This window comes from Lolium rigidum, chromosome 4 (genome assembly GCF_022539505.1).
Source record: "Lolium rigidum isolate FL_2022 chromosome 4, APGP_CSIRO_Lrig_0.1, whole genome shotgun sequence".
Lineage (NCBI taxonomy): Eukaryota > Viridiplantae > Streptophyta > Magnoliopsida > Poales > Poaceae > Lolium > Lolium rigidum.
Genome location: NC_061511.1, coordinates 255,788,986 through 255,799,515, shown reverse-complemented (window position 1 = coordinate 255,799,515; position 10,530 = coordinate 255,788,986). Strand labels below are relative to the sequence as shown.

The 10,530-nt window shown below is 44.8% G+C and overlaps 1 protein-coding gene across 2 annotated transcripts; it reads right to left on the bottom strand.

Annotated features, from left to right (window-relative positions):
- Positions 1-2,878: 2,878 nt before the first annotated feature.
- On the bottom strand, positions 2,879-8,285 carry LOC124707548 (protein transport protein sec24-like). Of its 2 annotated transcripts, XR_007004907.1 has the most exons (15): positions 7,958-8,285; positions 7,759-7,818; positions 7,372-7,425; positions 7,094-7,269; positions 6,770-6,956; positions 6,474-6,619; positions 6,229-6,383; positions 6,032-6,113; positions 5,712-5,827; positions 5,032-5,127; positions 4,673-4,796; positions 3,904-4,169; positions 3,507-3,721; positions 3,070-3,407; positions 2,879-3,015 (listed from the first exon to the last, which is right to left on the bottom strand). XR_007004907.1 is itself a non-coding variant. In XM_047239210.1 (14 exons), exons 1-14 carry the CDS (start codon positions 8,283-8,285, stop codon positions 3,181-3,183), a joined length of 2,232 nt encoding a protein of 743 aa, XP_047095166.1. In that variant the 3' UTR covers positions 2,879-3,180. The 2 variants fall into 2 exon arrangements, 1 of the variants encoding a protein (XP_047095166.1); XM_047239210.1 differs by having other exon boundaries at positions 2,879-3,407.
- Between the last annotated feature and the right edge of the window lie 2,245 nt (positions 8,286-10,530).

Below are 10,530 nucleotides of genomic sequence, written 5' to 3'. Positions count from 1 at the left end.
TCTATTAGCTTGTACTCCACCTTTGGTTTTTCCTTCATTTTATAGATATAAAAATCCCAATGCAAATGCAAATAAGGGGTATTGAGAAACAAATAGAAGCAATGATCATAACATTCCTCCGCTTTGATCCGCCCGCGCCATGAGGAAGTTGACTCAAACATGTTTGCATCGATGGAAACATTTACAACGGGTTTAAATACCGGTATTTTACCGGTGAGAGTGTTGTTACTTAGATCGACTAGGATAAGTTTTCGCATCTAGGTTAGTGAACTTGGTATAACTCCTTTTCATTTGGTTATCGGACAGAATAAACTTATGAGGCCTTCTAGTTTTGCAACTTGTTAGCACTCGTTAATCATGAATAAATTCCAGCGGTGACAGAGAAAACGGGTGTGGCGCACTTGGAAAGGCAGTTTATCATTCCTTATTGTGGACACGGCCATGCCCACCATGTCAAGACATGACATGATCAGACTTGATAGCCAATTATACTAGTAGGAGGCTCGGAGATCGATCAATATATGTGTTGATAACCATTTTTGACTTACAAAGGAGCATTCTCAAGATTACCTGAAATGAAAAAAAAATGATATAAATGAAAGTTGTGTGTCTTGACGCACAGGAGCATGGCAGCAGCAGCAAGAACAACATGATGCACCAACCGGGCAGCCGCAGAGCGAGCTATCTCTGGCCGAGATCGGTCCCGAGCTGCAGCACCGTCGGCAGCATAGCTGATTGGGCACCACCACGGCTGCTGCGTCACATCGCCCTCCACCACCGCTCACAGCCCGCGGTCGCATCCAGATGCGAGTTCAGCTCCCGCGGCGCGAGAGACGCCGTCGATGACCTCGGATGGCGGCAAAGGGTGGAGGGGCTCCTGAGGAGGTAAGCGGGGCGAGGGGGCGAACTGGTCACACGTGTTGATCTAGGTCAGAGCGATGCTGGGGCGTGCTTTTTCTTCTTCGCGGTTGTATCTATCCTCTATCCTCTACCAAGTGCGAGAGAATACGAGTCGTTTCCCCTAAACTCTCCACTCCACTGTCCTCACCACACAAACCCCCATTCGCTCACCTCCTCTGCACACGTTGCCCTCCATGGTCGGCGTTCCTCCACCTCCGCCATGGGAAATTCCGCCCGCGGCTGCAACTATGTCATGGTGGATTTTGTCCTAGAGTCGGAGTCGGGGAACTTCATCGGTAGATCCAGGTCATCGTCTGTGACTCCCCCCCCCCCGATTTCTTCACGGTAGGTCTTCCATCCTATAGATTCGAAAAGAGGTTTGGTTTTTTTAAGGCGGTTACCAGCGGTTGATTCTGCAACTCCGGCAAGCAAGCGGGGTTCACATTGCTAGTTTATTACATTCAATGTAGAATGGATGGAGATTCTAGTAGATTAGAGTTGGATTGCTTTTTTTTAATTTGGGCTCCAATGTCTACATGTCAGATCTGTGCACCCTCCAAATTGGGAAATACACGGATTATGCATGATCTCTGTTCATGTGTGTGTGCATGATCAATTGCAGCGCATTTTTGTTTTGTTGCATATATTGTTGTACATGTACATCTTGTTCGTCACTGCCATGATCATGTTCGTCGGAGCAATGATCTTGTAGGTCTGTGCCATGATCTTGTTGTTTTGTGCCATTATCTTGTTCACCACTACCTTTATATTGTAAACCCTTTTTCTTACGTCTTCGTCTATGTACTAACAAGGTGGTTAAGTCAGAGTGCGACACGGTGGGGGAAGGGCTAGCATCTTCCACCTCGGTACCAGGACAATCTCCCCTTGAACCGCGCATTATTTATTTATTTATTCTATTTTCCCTAGTAAGTGAAGTCCTTGAGCAAACAATGTGGCAATAGCTTTGGACCAAGGCGCTGAAGCCGTTGGTGCAGGGTACAGACAGCTGTGGTGCCACCGCACGCCCATGGCCACCAACCCAAGCTCGTGCACTTGCACATGCCCCTCATTCCTCGCCAGTGCTACGTCCAACGGGACGTGAAAGACTTCCACATGTTCATCGTTTCACTAGCGTTCCAGCTAGGCCTGAGAGAGTGGATCAAGATCCCTCTGCCCCACAGCGTGTGCCGGTGTCCGCCTGCCGCTGGTGTGACGGGTGGGTGGAGGTCGCATGTTACGGCAGCTAGATGGTGTTAGGGAGGAACTCGCCGGAGATCGTCCACAAGTATGATCTTCAAGTATAACGACACGTTGCAGTTCAACATCAAGGCCTTCGGCCTGACGGTGATGATCTACAAATCTGACGGCTCCACTGCCACCTACCCTAACCATGGCTACTCGACAACCTGCTTGTTTATGTCTCTCTGTCTGTATCTACTAGTAGTTTAGCATGATGAACTGATGAACCTTCAAGCATGTGTGCTGCCTTTTGATCTGGGGTTTAACCATTGTTGTTTCATGGGCATGGAATGCCTCTGGTGGCTTTTGATCGGGGAGTTTATGTGAACCCCTGATTGCATGTGTGTAAAACCTGCTTACTAATCTGTTGTTACATGTCTAGGTGCATGTCTTATTGTGTTATATGTGCGACTTGTGTGTGCTGTAAACTGTGAGGTGTTGTCAGCTATGAGGAGGTAACATCACCAAATTTGAAGTGGTAACCATAAGAAAGATTTTGCTGCGTATAACCAAACACCTTAATTTTCCTAGAGCACCCAGCTAAGTCACTGGTGCGGGCAAACAAAGATTAGGCCCAAACTGCACGAAAACACATTGTGACCAACCAAACTAAATGCACAAACATGTCTAGGCTCGGTTTTCACTCAAGCGGGAACTGGCAGGCCAAAACCGAAAAACCCGTGCGAGCAACCAAACACACCCAAGATGAAGGCACTACTACAGATAGATGAGATCAATCTTGGGCAAGCACCAGCAGTATATTGAATATTTGTATTACTGTAAAATTCATGTGTTTCATCATCATCTTTGCTACTAACATCACAGGCTGAAAACTAACCGGTGCCAGATGTACGGGAATACACAAACATAAAAGTTCTTCTCTGACAGATCATTCCTAGACACAAGCAACTACTTGTAAGATCGGAACACAGCTCCCTTCTTTATTACTCCATGGCTATATCTCTCATTTTCAGCTAAGTAATAGTTACAGTCTACGCCGTAAGGTCAAAACAAGAGCTATTGACACAAAGCGGTCAGGGGCTAGCTGCCACTTTCTTCCTTGAGGATTTCGGCTACTTCATTCCTTATACTCTCACGGAACGATATGAACCCTTTACCAGTTGTAAACCCTGAACCATCAACATCTTGCTCTTCAATAAGATAGTTCTCAAACAATGATGAATCATCTTCTCCTCCACGGACAAATGTCAGTTTTGGTGTTAAACACCTGTCCTGCTTCAGCGCATTAATCGTTGTTCTCAACAGACCTGCAGGATATGTATTAAGTGCCCAAGAACATAAGCAGCTGAGACAAACATGCAACTAAGAAAAATGCCCCAGAAACTGTAAGAGTGTGGTATACTTACAGTCATGGGGTGGAGGAAAAGGAAGTGAAGGATCAGCGGCGGATGAATAATAAACGACAAGGTTGGTAAATGCATCCAGAAGAAATATCGGGCTCTCACTCATCGTTAGAGCAGCACGGCTCAAAGTGTGCCGTGGGAATGCTTGCTTGTTAGGTGAGGAGTATGAAGTTAAAACTGGATATATAGCTTTTGCTAGAGAAGATGGCTCCAGTGCACTGCGAGAACAGTTCAAAGGAGAATTATAAACTCACAAGTGAGAAATTAAATTCACAAGAAAGCACGAGATATCACCACAGGAACAACAACAAAAAATTGCTGTAGTAACTATCACCACAAGAGAAGTTTTTGGACATTATCCAAGACTTGCAAGCACTACAAAAAAAAAAACATAGAATACCTGAAAAGACATTGCAGATATATCCTGTAATCTGGGTGGATGCCTTCTTCATGCAAGCGAAGAAGGGGGCTCCTCAACATTGCAAACACAAACTGAGGCAACATTTGCAGCTGTGGGAATTGTGAGAAGTCTATATCAATGTGTGATTCTGGAGTTCGTGCATCAGATCTCAACACATCATTGTACCGGGTTATAAGGATAGCCAGCCAATCATGCACTGAATGTCTGCCTTCTCTAACCCCATTTTCCAATGAAACTAAAATAACCTGATGGCAGTGTTCAAGAAGAGAGTCAAATTAAGATGACAAAAAATAGTACTGTATGCACCTTAAAACTAAATAAGGAAAAACAGTAATTTCCCAGGGCGTGCACTAATGAAAAGGCGAAGCATCTTTCTCAAAAAAGGCCAGATCAGCTAGAAGAATGCTCGTTGGTTGAAATCCATACAGAATTAACTCCATGATCTTGGGCAGACCATTTCTAATCTTATCGATATTTCTTGCAATAATCACCTCCAAAATTTATTATACAATTATCTTTCCTATCTCAACCTGCTGAATATCTTCAGAGAAAGCTATGTGCATGATTAAAAAACTACTCCCTCCGTTCACTATTATAGGATGTTTTAGATATTTCAGTGTGGAATAGATATGGACGGAAATGAGTGAACCTAATCAGCCTATGCACTGAAACATGTCTAGATACATGCATTTTCGAAAAAAACCTAAAACATCTTGTAATAGTGAAAGGAGGGAGTACATATGATTACCTTATGAACAAGGATATGTAGGACAGCCTCTGGATCAACACTGTCATACATCTCATTGATATCCTTAGCCGGTCGATACTGCAATGTTCTTATTCTCAACCTTCTCTTCAGAAAAAACTTGTAGCTGTGGAGATGTAGGATTGCAAACAACAAAAGTACCAAAACAAAGTGAATAATTAAAGATGGAATGAAAATAGATGCTAACAAGACTCTGGTGTACTACTCAATGTAAGCAGAAGCATTAGTTCAGACAACCCAAAACATACAATTATCACAAGAGGCAAGGCGTCCGAAAGCTAGTTAAAGCTTGAAAAGTACGATGGATCTCTGGAAACTTAAATAACTCGCATGTCTTGTACCTTGGATATGACTGTGGGTCATTCCCTGATGCCTCCTCCACAGGCTCAACAACACTGTACTGAAACGCAATTTGTACAACAGCAGGTTCTGTGTGCCTGAAAATATTGAAAATCACATTACCTGACCTTTGGTGAAGGGTATCACACGTGCATATTAGATTAACAAGATCCACCAAAAACTAGGTTTCTTCAAATAGTGAAAATGAATTATGCTTTTATTGCGCAAGCTCTCTTTAGAAGCTCGATATGATCATGTACGGAAAATTATTAGCCGCTTATAGCGTATGTAGAGTTACCCATCTATGTAGGATATCTTAATGATTTGAAATACCACACCACTTCATATGGCTGATATGAAATGAAGTTTGAACAACGAGTTGGACAAAAATTTGATTCTTTGCACTTACCCTGTGTCAGTGTCTACCTTGATTACAAAAAAATATTGCAACAAAAAGGATTTGATTGTGGGATTTTCTCTCAAATATAACAGCAGGACACATGCTGAATTAGTCTAATTTATGCAAAAAAAACTTAACATATCATATCGCAGAGAACAGCAGGGCCCACATCATTAGGCATATCAGATATTGTAGACGGCAGTTCATTGGCATGCATTTAAATTCCAGATACTCATTATTTAACAGCAACCTACGTCTAATGGTGAAAATAAAGTAAAATACCTGGAGAAGCCATCGGCATGGGTAAAGTTGAAGTCATAGGCATAAGTAGCAAAAGAATCACAGCAGATAATATGTTGCACATTTTCATATTGCGGATCAGGAAAGAAATGACCATACTGCAAAAGGATGGATAGTTAAGGGTCAAATCCTTGTCTAACACATCAAATTTCAGTAACCGTTATACCACTCATTGCATCAATGACATATGGGTCCACACCAAACAAGTCAGTGGCACCTAAGGTGGCTTTATAAAACTTTGCAGTGATATACACTGGTTTAATCCGACAGATAATGTGAAAATAGGTGGCTTGATTGCTTACAGAGCGGCCAGGTTCAAAATCAGAAGATGTTCTAAGCCTTAGAACACAACCAAATGCATAGGGTCGACTCAACAGGCGATATCTGTTCAGAGAGAAATGCAAGGTATTGAGGAAAACCCCATTCGCATTTTATCAGAAACCTAGGCAGATAGAATTTCCAAAATAAAATACGAGGGCAGTCATAAGATCAAGCTCACATGTCCTGAGGAAGTGTTGAATCATCGGCATTTGCATAGAGAAATAACGAGCCACCACTTTCGATACTTAAAAACTTCAACGAAGCCAAATCAGTATATTCATCAGTTACAGCAAATATGTCTACACATACTCCTGCTTGAACAGCAACAGCTGCCTGTTTCAAAATTTCACGAAGCTCACTACAGGGTAGACAGAGTAAAGGAAACGTAACTTATTTTTCTCTACAAAATCAACAGAAGCTTACTAGATCTTTATAGAAAGGTATCTGCTCAGGGAGCAACGCAAGGTCAGCATCTTCCCCTCTGCTAGCATATTGCTCGCCATATCTCCTAGTATCTAGTTGACCGTCTCCATAATCAGGAGCACCAGACAGAAAAGCAAATACCCTAGCTGTTGTTAAATTAACAAGAAACAATCGGTAGTTAGGCATGAAAACAGAAAGTAGAAAACTCTTTGCAAAATACAATTATCTTAAGAAACATAATTGTTTACATTACAAGAAGCAATTTAAAAATCGCAGAAAGGGATGTGTTAACTTACCCAAAGCAAAAGTAGAACCATACTCTGAACTTAGGTAGTCAATTAGAGAAGACATGGCTGTTCCGAAACCTCGCCCACCAAGCAAAACAGTATCTGCTTCCTGCCCGGAAGCAGCGCCTCTCTCCCACGAAGATGTAGGTCGTAATGTCTCCAGGGCAGCGGCAATTCGTTCCTTGCATGTATCGACCTGCTCACAATCAAACGTTAATCCTGAGATTGACTAAACCAACCTGTAAAACTTGCTATAGCTCTTGATGAGTTCCAGGAACTCTTCAGAACCTGAAGCCAGTGGAATAGGTTCAGTATCATAGTTATGTAACATACAGGGGCCAAAAACGAAAGTAGGGGCATGGCATCTTCAAGGGCAACAGGCGGTCCATCTTCTTCTGAGTCTGGAGGGATGAACACATTCTTCACAACAGGAATTGGACCTTGTACATCATACAAGCCAATCTTGTGGCTGAATGTCATAAGCCCGAAAAGGGAGCCTGGAATCAGAGCTGTTGCATGGAGAAACCCAATTAAGGACAAATGGAAACATGACAACCCAACAGCACAAAATGACCTGAGAACCCAAAATTCAGCAAGTTAAACATGCTAACCTTCTAGGGCTGCCAGAAGCGCACTCTTGATGAGTTCCAGGAACTCTTCAGAACCTGAGGACGGTGAAACAGGGCAACAATCAATTCTAGCAATAATCATGTAGAGTAATCATACCATAACCTCGGGGAGACTGTTTGATGATCCAACTGAATTTGATTGCAGCATGATGGCAATTTGATCATATAGAGCAACAACTCAACAAGAATCTGAGCTATATGCATTCACTCTAACTATTCTCGTTTAATATGCTTCTCTTTTCTAGGTGGCTTATTACTTGGGTATAAACATCATGAGAAATGTACTACTAATTCACATGCAAAATTAACTTCCACCAGTAGTACAGAATTTCATGATCGCGAGGCGTTAAGCAAGATAATTGGACTTACAGGCAAGATCCACCGCCGCCACATAGACAGGCCGCGCCGGCAGGCCATCCACCTCGTCCACTGCACAAGCCCAATCCAATCCAGGGGTCAGAAGAATTGTACCACCAAGCAAGCAAGGCCATCCATGGGAAACCAACTGGAAACCGCAAGACGACAGCAGCAGGAGCAGGGAGGCGGGCGGGCGGGCGGCAGTACGCACCTGGGATCTCGAAGTCGACGAAGGAGGCGCTGAGCTCGGGGCGCTCCTCCGCGCGCTGGTAGCGGCGCGCGGCGTCGTCGTCGAAGCCGTTGAGGGTGCCGCAGAGCGCGCAGGCCCAGCCCCAGCGCTCGACGTCGCAGTAGGTGTTGAAGTAGGCCCAGCAGCGCTCGCAGCGCGGGAGGCGGTCGCCGCGGTCGGCGGCGGCGGGCGGCTGGCCGCGCTCGTCGGCGGCGGCGAAGGGCGTGACGGAGATGCCCCACTGGACCCCGCACGCGTCCAGCGCGTCCTGCGTCACGGGGAAGCGGGAGACCGTCGCGCGCACCGCCATGGCGGCGGCTGGGATCGGCGAGGTGGGGCGGAGACGACGGGGCGGAGGAGGACTGAAGAAAGGCGGGCGGCGCGAGTCGCGACGGCCACGATCTTGACACACGGCGGGCAGCGGGGGTGCTGGTTTATCTCAGCCGCATATGTACCATCTGATGGTTATGCGATGCTTGGAATACGTCACCAGGGGGTAGTCTCTCGAATGGGAACTGACGCGGCGCCGGAAATGCCAAATTCATCAACTCATATATGCAGTTTACGTCTTGTCAAAAAAAAAATGCAGTTTACAGCAGGAATTACAAGACCTGGTAAGTATACCTAAGAAACTGCAAAAAGATTAAAAGTGCAACGCTTCGAAAGCTACCATTTGTCGTCAGGGACCTGATGAAAAGAAGGGCTTCCTTTTGAAGTCGCCAAAGCAAGAGCTTTCTTGTATGTAAAGAAGGAGCATCATCCCCGATTCAGAGTAAAGCCACCGCAGCTGCCAGCAGTAGGGCTTGAGACTCCATCTATAGCTATATAACTAAGAAGTTCATCTTCACTAAGAGCATCTTCACTCGATGCCTCTCATTTCACATTCGGCTAATGGCCTTTGGGGCCTATTTAATCTTTCGGTCCTAGCCCCCATTTGCTTCCATGTGCATGTGAGAAGCGAGAGAAAAGATTCATGCATGTGAGGCTGCATGTAGATGTGATGACCCAGCGTACCACTGCATGGTGTAGTACACAAGTCGTTGACATAACACAAGTGAAACACCGTTCCACCCATATTACATCTCTCAGAGTGGTACAACAGAAACATATGCGAGTCCAAGGTATGTCTATAGAAGTACACACGAACAGTTTACATAAGATCCACACAACCTCCTACTTTACGAGTGAGGTAAAACTTCAAATAAAGCTCCGGAAGAACGACTCGTAATCTATCTTATTGCTAACTCAAGTTCAAGAGCTACTTGGCTTGCTATAGAAATCTAGCTACTTAGGTGCTAGGATTAGGGAAAGATTCCCTTCTATTGCTAGTCTAGGTTTCCATAATAACCGATGCAGGAGTTGACTCCATTGACTACGTTGATTGGATTCTTCATCTTGTTGCAGTTGACTCCTTTGTCTTCGAGTTCCACGGTAGTTTCTCCTTCGGTGCATTGCTCTAAGAAGGGGGTTCAAACGAGATAGAATGAGTACGAGCGTACTCGGCAAGTTCATATTAGGAAATATGTGTATCATGCACTAGCTACAGCCATAGACCGGAAAGTCATAGGCCAATGCAAGTTTTTGTAAACATTTCTTCAAAAGGTTTATTTTATTCCGAAAACTATGCCCGTCGGTCTTCACAGAGTTGACCAGAACTTCGTGGAGTTCCTTTCCTGCCGCGTTCGCAGTTCCCTTCCCGGAACAGGGAGTGACAGCCACAATTTGATACACTCTGCAGAGGTGCGTTACTTTTCCCATAAGAGACCTTATCCTTGTTGCCAACCAGGCGTCGGCTTTCCCGTCCACACTTCCTTTGGTGTGAGGCCAGGTGTAAGATCCAAGCCCACACCGCCTTCTCCGCGACTGCAAACCCACCCTTTTGTCCGACCCGTACACCTCCAGTAGACTTCCCCCGATAATACGGCTTTACTCATGGTGTACTCCGGACAATCCTTCATAGATCGGAAGAGATTAACATCACCAATGGATGGGGATTTAAAAGGATTTCCCAACCTATTGCGGCAGTGCCTCCGAGCACCCCACCGTCTCTCCGATCCGTTGGCGTGCGAAGGGAAAAGATACGGCTGGCTTCCCCAGAGCCATTATAGATCTCATGGTCAACGCGGTTTGTACGGCGCTAGAATCACTCGGACGGCATTGGTAATTAATCCTAGGGTGATATAACCCATTGCAATGGAACCTCCACCATATCAACACATACCATGGTTCCATTGCCCACCACATAGTCATATTCATAATTGTAAAATAATACTTTGCTTTTCAATGCATGAGTGATAAGTATAGTACTTTGCATATAGTTTGATACAAATAATCAAATGACATGAGCAAGCGATGAACTTGCCTTTCTTGATCGCAAGATTATGCGAGCAAAAGCTTCGATACGTGAGAACTCCAAATGCTGAAATACCATCATCGTCCGGTAAGGACAATGTTTAAAGAACTGGCAATAATGCTATAATGCATAGTATGAAATGCAATCGTCCCGAGCGTAACCTAATCCCGATGATTTAAGATTGATGAGTTGTACAGATTTC

Bases quoted from the DNA above. Each gene is read 5' to 3' on its own strand.
- LOC124707548 (XM_047239210.1), bottom strand. From the start codon at position 8,285: ATGGCGGTGCGCGCGACGGTCTCCCGCTTCCCCGTGACGCAGGACGCG. The intron at 7,426-7,758 runs GTAAGTCCAATT...CACCGTCCTCAG, and splicing joins GGCGGCGGTGGATCTTGCCT to GTTCTGAAGAGTTCCTGGAA. The intron at 6,957-7,093 runs GTATGTTACATA...GATTGTGAGCAG, and splicing joins TACTTTCGTTTTTGGCCCCT to GTCGATACATGCAAGGAACG.